Here is a 12,837-nt window from a genome sequence, read left to right on the forward strand (position 1 = left end):
GCCAGGGCAAATGGACTAAAATCATGTGTAATTGTCCTTCGTATTCTGCGGGATTTGTGCAACAGAGTCCCCACATGGGCACCACTGAAAGGATGGGTAAGTACAGAAGGAGTTGAAGGCCACAAGGTCAGGTCTTGGATCTCCTGAGAACTGTAGCAGTGTCTGGATTGGAGAAAGCAGTGCAATGTGTGAAAGTCCTCCTGAAACCCCCCTTCCTTTTACTCCACACTAACTGTTACCTGTGTCAAAAGCGATTATGGGAAGGAAAGAGAAGGCGAGTATTTGTTCAGTCTGTAAGATGTACAGATACCATGGAAGGAGGCAGAATGTTGTGGGGCCTCACACATCCTCATGGATTTGCAACAGAATCCCACTTGTTGCCTCCAAGTTTAGCTTTTCAAAAATATCCTGCTACCACAATGTGCTGCTCTTACCAGAGGGCCAAATGCGCTGCGTACCCGGAGAGGAACGCTGTGTAGCTCAGTGGAGGCAGTGTTTCGCTCATGTAGAACCAACAGCCCTTTGAGAGGAGGAGAATATTCAGGTGACTTGGCTTTAGAAGGCTCCTCCTTTCAGACTTCCTGGGCAGTTAATGGAGAGCAGTTGGTTTCCTCAAAAGGTGACTCAGAGCAGGGAACAAACAGACATGCCATGAACTGTCCTCTGGGATGGATGTCTCTGTCAGTTAAACCTGTAGTGGATTAAGAATGAAGTAAGCTGATGTGAATGTTCTTCCCCTCTACCCCTCCATATTTAACTGCAGTTACCGTTACCCTTGTGTCCATACTAATCGTAATTTAATGTCTTCTAGCCACTCGAGCTTATATGTGAAAAATCTATAGGTACTTGTAATAGACCTTTGGGCGCTGGGGAAGCATTGCGACGAGTGATGGAGTGTTTGGCGTCTGGAATTCTGCTTCCCGGTAAGGGGCCAAAGTAACGCCAGGAACACAGAAGGGTGATCAGACAGCCTTAACGTTTTGCTTTTGCTGTATGATTAGATGAAAAATGCCTGTCTTGAATTCCTGACTTGCAGCAGAGCTAAATAAATGGTCTCTTGTTTAAAATTAAAAGGAATAAAGAAAAGAAAGGAAGTCGCATGGTTGTAACTGTTTGAATGCAGTAGAAGTTAATGGGGAATGTTAGGTTTGTTTATAAATTAACCCCTATTTCATTAAGGCATTGCAAATAAATAGACTTAACGACCATCTGCTTTCTACAGATTCATTGAAATCCACATATCTACCCAAATTATTTGTTTGTTTAAACCTACTGCTTTTAGTTCACACTATTATACGTGTGCAGTGTTAACCCCGACAAGTTCTGCGGCCACTGCTGCAAGGGACTAAAATCTTGGCGTTGGCTTGCTTTGCATGATGTTTGAATCCCGTACTAGCAGAGGTGCGCTTCCTGCTCTGCTGAAGACAGAGGCTAGCTGTTGTGGTGTCCATCAGTCCTCATTTTCATATTGCTTCTCGTTTACTCTCAATAACCTGCTTTGCCTCTTTCCCCTCTAGGAGGCCCTGGTCTGCATGACCCCTGTGAACGGGAGCCAACAGATGCTTTGTCCTATATGACAGTTCAGCAAAAAGAAGCCATTACACACAGTGCTCAGGTAGAAAACTCCACTTCTGAGGAGCTAGATACTATGACATTGAGGGTTTCAGCTCCTTAATACCATGTATGCTTTGCTAGGATAGCTTATTTTAATGGCAGACGTGACAGTTCTTCCAGTGCGCTGCCCTGGAAGGATTATAGGAGAGCTCCTGAGCGCAAAGGTTAAATGTGTATGAAACCTAATCCTTACAGAAGGTGCTCTGATGTCTGTGCACCACTTGCATCCCACCTCAGGTGCTTATGGCACAGAGCCCTTGAGTAGGCTCCCTGTCAACGTGCACTTCGTATTACAGAAATTAATGAGTGGTAAATTTTTAGACATCAGTGTTTTCTGTAGCTGTCGTAGAAGCTGTCTTCTCATAGAAAAAGTGGATTTGTGTCTACAAAATTTAGAAACTTGGACAACCGAGGCAAAGCAGTGCTGTGATGTAACTTACATTTCTACTGTCACCTTACAGCACGCCCTCAGATTATCAGCCTTTGGTCAGATCTATAAGGTTTTGGAAATGGATCCCCTCCCATCAAATAAATCATTTCAGAAATATTCCTGGTCAGTAACTGACAAAGAAGGTAGGTATTGTTTGCTCAAAAAAATCACTGGTTGGGCAGTAAACTATGTTAATTTAGAATGGGTAAAATTCCTGAATTATATGCTGGGAATGTAAGGTAAAGTCTTTTCTTTGTGTCAAATGCGTGGTTTGGTTTTGGGGGTTTTCTTTGGTCGGTTGGGTTTTTTTAATTTCATTGTTAGGAGAAAATGTGCAAGTTCTGTTCTCTAGAAGTTCCAACAGGAGCAGCAGTACAGGTAGAATATAGCTGATGATTTTCTTTAAGCACAAAGTCCTTTGGGTCTGAAGAGTAAAAGCAGTGTTTGTGATTCTTATGCTGGGGAAGGAGAGACCGTAGGCTGGTCAAAAAGCATATAATGAGTGTCCTTAATAAGAATTACTCAATACTACTCAAGAAAACAATATACATCTAATAAGAATAAATTTCCATGTATATTTTTGTAAAAACAATACTATTAGAGTTCTTGCCTAAGCCTAACTGTAAAGAACAACACTGCAGAATTACACTACTTATATCACACGTGATATTGGAAACAGACATCTTGCATGGCACAGTACAGTGAGCAATAAGCTAATGTTGGCTTATGTATAGCAATAAAAAAGCTTTGACGGTTGAGTTCTTTTCATTATAAACATGCAAGGAACAGTATGGGACTAATCAGACTCCTGCTGTGGAATTTTGTTTTTCTAATAGCATATCCATATTACAAGGAAATTTATACCCTAGGTACAGGCTCGTCTGCTCTTAAGAGACCGTTTGAAGATAGTGTCGGGGATGATAAAGATCCAAATAAAAAGATGAAGCGTAATCTAAGGAAAAGTAAGTGCAACACTTCTCCATTCTGTTTTCAAAGATCTATTATACAGTGGGAGGTGGTTCAAAAGCTTCTCTGTGTTGGTGTGAAAAAGTCTTTGGAACAAAAAATGTTGTCTCTATCACCCCACATTCGGAATGTCAAACACATCTCTTGCTGTGCATCTGAATTTCTCCTGACGTGTTTTACTAACTGAATGATTTGCATTTTTAAATGGGATTACCCATCACGTTTCAGGAAAATATAAGTTGCCCAAGCAGCTGAGGTATTTTATTTATAATGTCCCTGTACTGTGGGTTGTTTTTTTTTTTCCAAAATACTGCCGTGACTTTGCTGTGTGAACATTTGCGTTCTTCCCCTTCTTGAGCTAGCTGTTGGTCTCTCAAGACCTCCCACAAGAAAAATAAAATGCTTAATTTACAAAACTCTGACACTGCATGTATGCACAGACTAGAAGTCTCTCAGCGTTGCTGGGATCCAGTCAGTTCTGGGGGCTGTTTTCATTGCTCTACTTTGGTGCCAGTTCTGGATCTGGTTCCTTACTACCTGTAAAACTTGTTACTCCTTTTATAGCAGCCAGAAAGGATATAGTTAGCTGCAAAAGAATTGTGTTAACAGTATAAAAAAATGGGTAATTATAGTTGTTACCCAAAAGTGGAATGGCTTGTTAAAGACTTCACAGCGTTACGGCTATCTTCAACCTCTGAGAGGCTGAGGAGTTGTTTTGCTCCTTTATACAGACAGAAGGCATTGAAATGCAAACTGTTTCATTTTTCTGTTCATCTTGTTTTGTTCATTTTCCCTCCTCCCCCACGCCCCTTTCTACTATCTTGTACTAGTACTAGATAGTAAAGCAATAGATCTCATGAATGCGCTGATGAGGCTGAACCAAATCAGGCCAGGGCTTCAGTATAAGCTGCTGTCACAGTCTGGTCCAGTCCATGCCCCAGTCTTCACAATGTCTGTAGATGTTGATGGTACGACATATGAAGCATCGGGACCTTCTAAGAAAACAGCCAAGCTCCATGTGGCAGTGAAGGTAAGGCAGCCTAAAGTAATCTGCTAACCCCAGATCTTGGAACACAGAGCATGAAATACAGTTAGAACTAGTAATGTGCAACCTCAAAATTAAAAAAATTTGGGTGAAGTGGAGCTACCACCGATGTACCATAGCCACAGCTGGGCATGGTTCAGAGAGCATCCTGGCTCTATACTAACGGAGGGCAGGGGGGACTTCCCAGGGCTCTGCAGCTCATGTGACAGTGGATTGAATGTGGGGTTTAAGTTCTGGACTGGAGGGGTTCAGTTTTGTTTTGCTCTACTCCTTCCTCCTGTTGGTTTGGAAACGGCATGTTGGTGGCTCCCTCTTTCTCCCCTTTCTTCTCTCTGTCCAGTCCTGTGTTGTGAGCTGCTGGAAACGCGGAGTTCGTTTTCTGTCTTCACTGCCTGGAGAGTACCTTTGCGCACTGGGATAGATAGTGTACATAAATGATTGGTCTCCAGTCAGTTTTTCAGTAAGAGACTAGTAGCATTCAGGTACCAGTCAGCCTACTGTTGCTTCTTCTAGGTGCTCTACACAGGAGAGCTTAGGTCTGTAAAGCAGCGACAGACTGGAACACCCAACATGAACATCCTTGTGCTGCTGAGGACAGCTCAGACTGCTAAAACAGACCAAGCCTGCTGGGTTTCTGGGAAGAAACGAAAGTTTCCTGCAGACAATTCATGTGAAACAGAACCTCTTTTAATAGAACTCACTTACGATAGGAACAAGCCCATCTGTCGTTCTGTGCTTCGTTGTTTTGAATAAGAATTTCCTTTTCAGAAGCTTCATCTGGCAACTTTCTGCTTTCCTTTGATTTCAGTTTTGAAAATCCCATTGTCCCATGTGCTTTCAAGTTCAAAGTGTCCAGAAGTATCAGAGGGAATGTGGTGTTCCTGCAGGAAAAAAAAGTAGCTCTCTGCATGCGTGTCCTTCCAGACCTTCTGCCTCATTCTTTTTATTTTGCCTCCCTCCCTGCAGCTGTTTAAAAAAAAAAAAAGACAACCTTGCCCTGAAAAGCTGTGACTTCTCTGCCCTTGAACCTCTCTGTGTCAGCCAGATCTGTGCTGGGGCCTGCCCCGCTCTGTATTCTCCAAATTTACATATATACAAATCCTGGGCTATACTTCAAAACATCTGTGGTTCAAGCCAACAGGAAATGGGTGTGTGGTAGAGAGTAGCTTTTTTTCCTTTCTTTTTTTTTTTTTTTTATTCCCGGCAGATCCATGCCCTGCTTTCTCAGACTTATAAGAGGGAATAATGTGACTATTTCAGTTTCTAGATCTGACCTTTTTAAAATTTAGAAGCCCTGACAATGCAGTCAAATGTACCATGGTTGTATGGGAGCAGAGCCTGGAGATATCCATGCGCTTCGCAGTTCAGTGTTGGAACACAAGTGATTTTTGCAAACTTTCTTTTTGGGACTAAATTTTCAGTGGAGCTTCAGGTTCTTTTCAGATTGTTTCGGGCTCGGGTCTGGTACGTCCGTACAACCAGGTTAGGTGGCTGGCTGAAGGAGAGGCTGGCCTTGTTAGGGGAGGATGTTTGTGAAGGAACTGGTGAATAGTACCTCAGCCAGTAAAGTTCCATTTGCTGTGCAGCTGCTGGTTGTAAGCAGCATGGAGAAAGCTTGGAGCTTGTGACGTGGCTGACTAAGAGGACAGCTTAGCGCAGAGAGTTTGTTGCTCTGCTGGCCGGCCATTCCTTCACCTCCCATATCAGCTCAGTAACTTGCTCCTGGTACACCTGCTTTGGAAGCATCTACCCTCTAGTGTTCCTGAAAGATGCAAGCAAGGGAGAGGCTATGAGTCCTCCAGCTGCAGGGACACGTTTTGTGTACTACTTGGGTACCTGCCGGCTGTTGCCAGCAGTTTCCTAGGAAGCTCCAGAAGTAGCACCTTGTAGAAGTACAATGCTTTAATTCTCGTAAGACTGTCTTGTTGTCCCTACAGCCAATCTCTCAGTCTGTCCAAATACAGAGAGGGGGAAGTGGGGTGCAAAACAATCTCCTTATCATATTGTTAAGCAGTGCCATGCAGTGAATGCGCTTCTGAATTTTAATTATTACTTTACAAAGAATTCTTGAGATGATGAATGATGCTTATGAGTAACTTCTAACCTTGAGACTAAAATTCTGTTCGTGTTGATTCTGCTTTTGGAAACCTGGAACTATTTCCCCCATTGCTATTGTGTTTTTCTCCATTGCAACACAGGAGAAAGCGTATTTCTAAGCAGTCTGCCTTTATTAAGCGTTCAGTGGGCGCTCTTTTGTATTGTGATCAGCATTGTGTTCGTTGCTGTACTGCTACCTGTTTTACAGGTCATTTCACATGGCTTTGTTGTAGGTTTTACAAGCGATGGGGTATCCAACTGGTTTTGATGCAGATGTGGAGTGTATGAGTTCTGATGAAAAATCAGATACAGAAGGTAAAAATGAAACGACGTCTTCAATCTCAAGCAATAATACTGGCAATTCCACAGCTGACACCTCCGCTACCCTAGAGGTGAGTATTGCATTAAAAAGTACAAGTGATAGAGAGGGGTCAGGTTTGGGTTTGGGGTTTTTGTTTTTCTCTATTCCCAGAAGAGGATGGTGTTTCAGGTAGGGTGGTGGATGAGGAATTAAGAGATGGTTTTCAGTCTCAGATCTGCCGAAGGCTTTGTGTCACTGTGGGCAAATAACAGATCTTTGTGCCTCCTTTCCTCAAGTTTAAGGTGGGTGGCCATCTTGTACCATAAGACCATAAACTCTTGGAGACAGGTGTTGTCTCTTCTAGTGAGCTTATGTATGATCTTACGACTGGGACAGCTCCATCTTGTTTGGTGCCTTTGGGCTCTGGTAATGCAAATTTCACAATTTCTGTTTTGTAATAGGGGGTTTGTCAAAAAGGTATGCTTACAGAGGCAGTCTTTAAACTGATACACACAAAGACCAATGAAAATATAAAAATTCATTAGGAGTCGTTCAGTAATGTAAAACCTAATACCCCTATGCATATTGAATGGATGAGAAAAAGCTGCACTGAAAATGCTCCAGTTTCAGTGTAACATACTCTGACTTTGGCAGTGGTGGCTGAAGTCAGGCACTGTAAGGAGCATGCTGTGCTTGTTTTCTCACTGAAGTTGTGGGAAATAGAGTATTCCTCAAAGGATAAGATTCCAGTAACTTCAGTAACTTTGGCGGAAAGTCCCCAGGAATCAAGCTGTGGTGGGTCTGTAGTACATTAATTGGATATTTCCTTAAAGTATTTCTGTTATTTGTTTCTTTTCACCATTGAGAAACCAGGAGGTTTTAAACTCATGCTTAGGTGTCATCCTTTTCACCCTTCTCTTCCTGATTTCCGTGGCCAGTGTCCATAATTTCCACCAGGGATTTTAGAGAAGCATCCTGTGTAAAGACTGAGTAACAGCTTTAATTTGTGTATTTGTCTGCCCAGTAGCTCCGTGGCAAGTTCTCTGGGGGCTGTACTGATAAACTGTTGTAGATCTGTGCTTTCTTTTTCATTCTAATGCTTTTTGCCAGGACTACAGGCATTGTGTGCTGCAAATATAAGTAATCGTCCTGTTCTCTGAATACATGCCACAATGTTAAAAACATTAATTTCTTCAAGTGGAAGCCACTTAATCTCCACACAGCACGTAATCACGGACAACTCAATTCACTTATGTATTTAGTCCACCGAGGCATTTCCAGGGAAAGGAAATGGGGTATTTTGTACTCATCAAACGGATCTGTTAATTTTCCCTTAAAATTTATTATATTTTATTACAAAAGTGGGTAATATTTGAAGGTGACCAAGGTATTTCCCAAGCTGCATGACTTCGGGTTTCCATGTTTACACATTTGAGGCACTTTACTTTCAAAGAGCAGGTCCTGTTACTAGGACTCCTGATCTTTATCCAAAAAACGAAGTTGCTTTGAAAAATATTGGTTTGATCCCTTAATAATTTTTTTCTTCATTAGTGAGTCGTTTGTATCTGTAGCTGAGTGCACTCCAGTGCAGGCTGATACACTGGTGCACCAACATCTCCTTTTTCCAAACAGTTACAGATATTTCTGCTGAAACATGTGATCCAGGATATGAGACTTCTTCAGTCAGAGCTCAGTAGTGCCAGGAGGTAATTAGATCGAGCAGCAGAGATGTGTGCAAGGTTGGGAAGGCTAATCTCTCCTTCAGTGATAAAACCTTCGATTTCAAGGAACTTGACACCGTGGCCTCAGCTTCAGCTTTGGAATCCTTCAAGGTTGAAATTCCAAGTGCAGCTGGGGTAATGCTCAGCCTGTGCAGACACCAGACCAGGCCGTCAGGACAGTAGCTCTCACCAACAGAAATAAAGAGGGCGTGACTTCTTTTACAGTATTGTTTGTCCCCTTGCCGTTCTTTAGCAAAGACACATCTGCTGTTCTAGCACAGCATGTTATGCTGAAGCCAAGGCAGTGTTATCTTTGATACAGGTCCGCTCCTGGGAAGCCTGCCAAGGCCTGCGTGTTGGGAAGAACAAGCTATTGCAGAGGCTTGACACAGTGATAAGGCTGCCATTCTTGAAGTGGCTGGCCATGTGGTGCTGTAAGCCGCGGTGTTGTAGATGTTTGTCTGCCTTCTGAAGAGATAAAGGCTCTAACACAACACCATAAATGTCTCTCTAGGTAAGAACTCAGGGTCCTATACTCACAGCAAGTGGCAAAAACCCAGTGATGGAGCTCAATGAAAAAAGAAGAGGTCTGAAGTACGAGCTCATCTCTGAGACAGGTGGAAGCCATGATAAGCGCTTTGTGATGGAGGTGAGTGAAGCAGAATTAGAGTTGGTAGGTAGGTTTATTAAGAGTGCGTCAGTCTTTGGAGCTGCTTGCTGCTGCAGTTCAGATTTGTTGGTATGTTGCTTTTTGCAATGCACGTCTCTGGTGGTGACGTTTTCAGGTGTATCTGAATAAACCTTACTCTTACCTCTTACTGCTGCTGTGATGTCTGAGGAAAGGAATGTCTTTTATGCTTTAGGAAAATACAATTAGAATTAAAACTGGATTGTGACAGCCCCAAACTGCATCAGGTTTTGACATGAGGAGGAGGAGGGAAGTAGAAGATCCACAGCTGGGCAAAAATACCTGGTTTGCCAATTTTGCAGACACACTTGGTAACCCCATGTCAGTGGCCCGATTCCGATCTCCTGTTGCCAGCTTACCGAAGGGTATTTGGAATGACTGTAGCAGAGGGCAAGCTCATTTGATTTCTTCATCTGCTTGTGCTATCTCTGAAGTAGCACTGGGCTCTAAAGCTCTTTAGCATCCCAGCTGAATTCAGTATCACATAGATCACATAGATATACTGGACCTCTTTGAATTGCACTTGTAGTTTCCAGATTCCTAATATCTGAGACATAATGGTTCATGGGATCACTTGGGTATTCTTTATCAGCTTCCTAATCTAGAAGCAATAGAAATTTATCACATAAAACACTAAGGATTTTTTTTTTTAAATTACTGAAGTGCTTTATGGATGGCACGTCATGATGAGTGGGTGCAGCATGATATGCCCAAGAATAAATACTAGGCCTAAACTCATGTCTCAATTTTCAGGTAGAAGTAGATGGGCAGAAGTTCAGAGGTGCAGGCCCAAATAAGAAAGTAGCAAAAGCAAGTGCTGCATTAGCAGCACTTGAAAAACTGTTTTCTGGGCCTAATGCAGCAAACAACAAGAAAAAGAAGATTCTTCCTCAGGTAAGAGTTGTTATTTGCTTTTCGGACTGCTCTGTTATCACAGCTCTGGGTTGTTTTTTGATACAGGAACTTCTACGGGAAGCAAGTGATTTCAGTCTCTTGTTTTATGCAAACATGTAAGGTTTCTACTTGGATTTTTCTGTAATAATTATTGTAGTATAATAATATAATCTGATAGTTGGGACCATAGGGTGGGAAATAGAGTAGAAAAGGAGGCACAAAGAAAGAGGGGTGCTGATTAGCTGGAGGAGACACACTAAGATCAGCGGTTCCACCAGTGATGATGTGGATGTCTCCTGTATTTCAGGCCAGAGCCATAGTGTGCTCCTTCATAGGGTAAGGTGCGCAGACTGAGGGGATAAGTCATTTATAGCCAGGTAAAGGCCTTAACTCTAGATTTGGGAGTCAGCTGAAATTTTTGCACCTTCTTTGCATCTTTTCAACTTTTCATATGAGCCGTTTTGTTTGGTGAGGAAGACTTGTACAATAAAGAGCTCACTCTTGTCCATTAGGTTTAACAGCCACAATGGTCTCTCAAACCTATTAAGATTAGGGTTGAACAGAGCAGAAACTAATTAAGAGTGTTCTTCCTCCAGAGGACTACAGTCTGAACTAAGCCTTCAGGATTACAATTTGTGTCTCTTTTGTGCAAATACGTTAGAATCAGGATTTTCTGGTCATTTCATGCTGGAGCAGAATGTATCATAAAATACACTTACAAAAGATAACAGTCAACTCTAATTTTCATTTTTGTTCTGTAACTAATAAGTCCTCTCCATTTCACTAAGACCTGTCAGTTTCCATTAGTGTGTCGAAAGTCTAGTCAATGAGGAAAACACTACCTGAAAATGACCTCTGATTGAGGCACTTCCTAAATTCTGATTTTTCTTTTTTTTTTTTTCTTGCTGTTCATGTCTTCTTTTTGCAGCAGGTCATTGGTGGCAATAACTGCCAAACTTGGCTTTGAAGACCTGGATTTTCATGATTTTATTGTTTTCAGGGGGCAGCTGGGGCACCTAGTACAGCAAAGCTGTGCTCTCATGCAGTGAGCAACAACAGCTTCTGTAACGCCTTGCCGTTCTTTTGCGTGTAGGTGGTGACAATGGGAGAAGGAAGGTGGCATTCTAGTAAAGCTAGGTTAAAGCAGTCTGGTGTTGTCATGAGGTGGTTATTTGTCTTTGGGGTGAGATCCAGGCCCTGCTGAAGCTGTGTCAGGTCAGAATGGTAGGAGAGAAGCAAAGACAATGTACATCAAAGAGAGGAAGTTTGTAAGGAGGTGGGAAAGACAGCAGCGAGGCACAGCAGGGAAAGGGTCAGAAGCCCCCGGTGTTCGTTCATGCTCACACAACCAAAATGAGGTGAATAACACCCAGTCTGAGTGAAGTGAGCATGCTCCTAGGCTCAGTGTGCACTGCTGTGCCCTGCAGTCAGTCACCTGGCGAGGGACTCACTTGGCTCCTGTCAGTCAGATGCTTTAGGACAGTACTTCTCCGGTCTCTATTCCACCTTTAACAAGGCTGGTGCATCAAGCATGTTTAAAGAGATTTTTAAAAGGTGGTGATTTAATGCAGATGGCCTTGTATTTCCAGCAATGCTTTCACTTTCTGAATTGCTATTCTTTATTACTCTGGGCAGACTAAAGGGGTTGTCAATACAGCTGTTTCTGCAGCAGTCCAGGCTGTTCGAGGCAGAGGACGAGGTGCTTTAACACGAGGGGCGTTCGTTGGGGCAGCTGCTGCTACTGGATACATAACGCCAGGTAAGGCATGACACTAACAGCTAATAGTTTGACTTTTGTCTGCCAGGGTGTTCTTTTCCATGTGTGTCAGTCACCTACGTAAGTGATTTCTTCAGCTTTAATCATCCGAGATGAAGCAGGAGGGAGAATTCATGGGGCTTTGAATAAATCAAAGAGCTGAAAAACTGGCAGTACCTGCCCTTTATGAGTGTACAACTTGAAGCTCGGCATGCACAGAGCACACAGTTACAGGCATTATGGCTTTCCTGGCTTTATTATTTTATTATATGTTGTCTTCATAGTTCACTGCTGTGGCACAATTGCCAAACTCCCTTCCTAGACAAGAACCTCTGGGACCGTGTGCCCTTTATCATTAGGAGTGGCTTTCCCAAGAAACCCTTGTGGAGATGAAGTTGGCAAGCTCAGGAGTCACTGTGCTCCCAGAAACCTTCCACACGAATTGCACATCCTGGAGCTTCTGTGGTGGCCAAAAAAAAAAAAAGAAGTAAAAGAATTCCCATTCAAACTCTGGTTAATTCATCATCCCTGCTGCATTGGTCTGATTAGTAGAAACATCTTTTGAAATCCAAGGGCCTCCTGGTTCACACTTATCCTCGGTGCTTACTGTGCAGAGCAGATGAGTTACTAGTCAGGATATCTCACTGCTGATTCCTTAGGGCAGGTTTGCAACCATGAGAAGCAAAACTTTAAGAGGTGAAGTGCTCAGCTACTGCTGGCTGGTACAAAATAGTGTAGGGTTTTTTCTTGTGCTGTTTTGTTTTTAATATGACAGGCACATAGAGTGCATAGAGTGTAAGGTGTTAGAATGTAAATGCAGGGAAAAATTATCAAAGTGTTCACTTTCTCATTCCCCTTACTTTCCAAAGTGCCTTGGTCTGTGTGACTCTCCATGTCTGAGGCTTGCAGGTGACATGTAAAGGGAATCTAAATGTTGTCTTTCCTTGGAATAAGAACCACAAATTTGTAAGAATGAGATGCTGGAGATTCCTTAATCAAAGCAAATCCAGTAGCTTCCAAAAAAAACAACCTTACATTCCTCACGCTCAGGTTTTCAGATTACAGCATGAGCTCTAATTATACCCTTCAGCAGTTCACACATGCTAATACCATAGTCCTGTTTGCTAGACTTGCTTCCTGGCACAGTCGACAGGATGTCGTCTTCATTGTTCCTGTATGTTGATGTAATTATAAATATTAAAATCCAGTAATTCATTTTTAATGGCTGTTAACATTGTTTTTGGAACTGTCTTTCTGCCTGAGGAGTCATTTATGAGACACTTGAACCTGCCAGGGGCATGCTTCTTGCCAGCATGGAATAACTC

At 42.7% G+C, this 12,837-nt stretch overlaps 1 protein-coding gene and 1 long non-coding RNA gene across 15 annotated transcripts in view; one reads left to right on the plus strand and one right to left on the minus strand.

Moving 5' to 3' along the window:
* The window catches only part of STRBP (spermatid perinuclear RNA binding protein), an 87,264-nt gene that overhangs the window by 41,675 nt on the left and 32,752 nt on the right, over positions 1 to 12,837 (plus strand). For 9 of the 14 annotated variants that reach the window (XR_010375626.1, XR_010375627.1, XR_010375628.1 and 6 more), the window contains exons 7-16: positions 1 to 96; positions 812 to 923; positions 1,518 to 1,615; positions 2,076 to 2,187; positions 2,881 to 3,006; positions 3,841 to 4,040; positions 6,386 to 6,544; positions 8,689 to 8,823; positions 9,616 to 9,756; positions 11,392 to 11,515. Coding sequence is in view for 11 of the 14 variants with exons in the window: in XM_064468580.1 (XP_064324650.1) it covers positions 1 to 96; positions 812 to 923; positions 1,518 to 1,615; positions 2,076 to 2,187; positions 2,881 to 3,006; positions 3,841 to 4,040; positions 6,386 to 6,544; positions 8,689 to 8,823; positions 9,616 to 9,756; positions 11,392 to 11,515 (1,303 nt within the window). In the remaining 3 variants the exon portion in view is untranslated. The remainder of the gene's footprint in view (positions 97 to 811; positions 924 to 1,517; positions 1,616 to 2,075; positions 2,188 to 2,880; positions 3,007 to 3,840; positions 4,041 to 6,385; positions 6,545 to 8,688; positions 8,824 to 9,615; positions 9,757 to 11,391; positions 11,516 to 12,837) is intronic. The other 5 variants (XM_064468576.1, XM_064468571.1, XM_064468572.1 and 2 more) reach the window with 2 other exon arrangements.
* The window catches only part of LOC135316191 (uncharacterized), a 26,797-nt gene continuing 14,050 nt past the window's right edge, over positions 91 to 12,837 (minus strand). Inside the window, exon 3 of the long non-coding RNA XR_010375629.1 lies at positions 91 to 691. This is a non-coding gene — a long non-coding RNA (uncharacterized LOC135316191). The remainder of the gene's footprint in view (positions 692 to 12,837) is intronic.

Source organism: Phalacrocorax carbo, chromosome 18 (genome assembly GCF_963921805.1).
Source record: "Phalacrocorax carbo chromosome 18, bPhaCar2.1, whole genome shotgun sequence".
NCBI classification, from domain to species: Eukaryota; Metazoa; Chordata; class Aves; order Suliformes; family Phalacrocoracidae; genus Phalacrocorax; species Phalacrocorax carbo.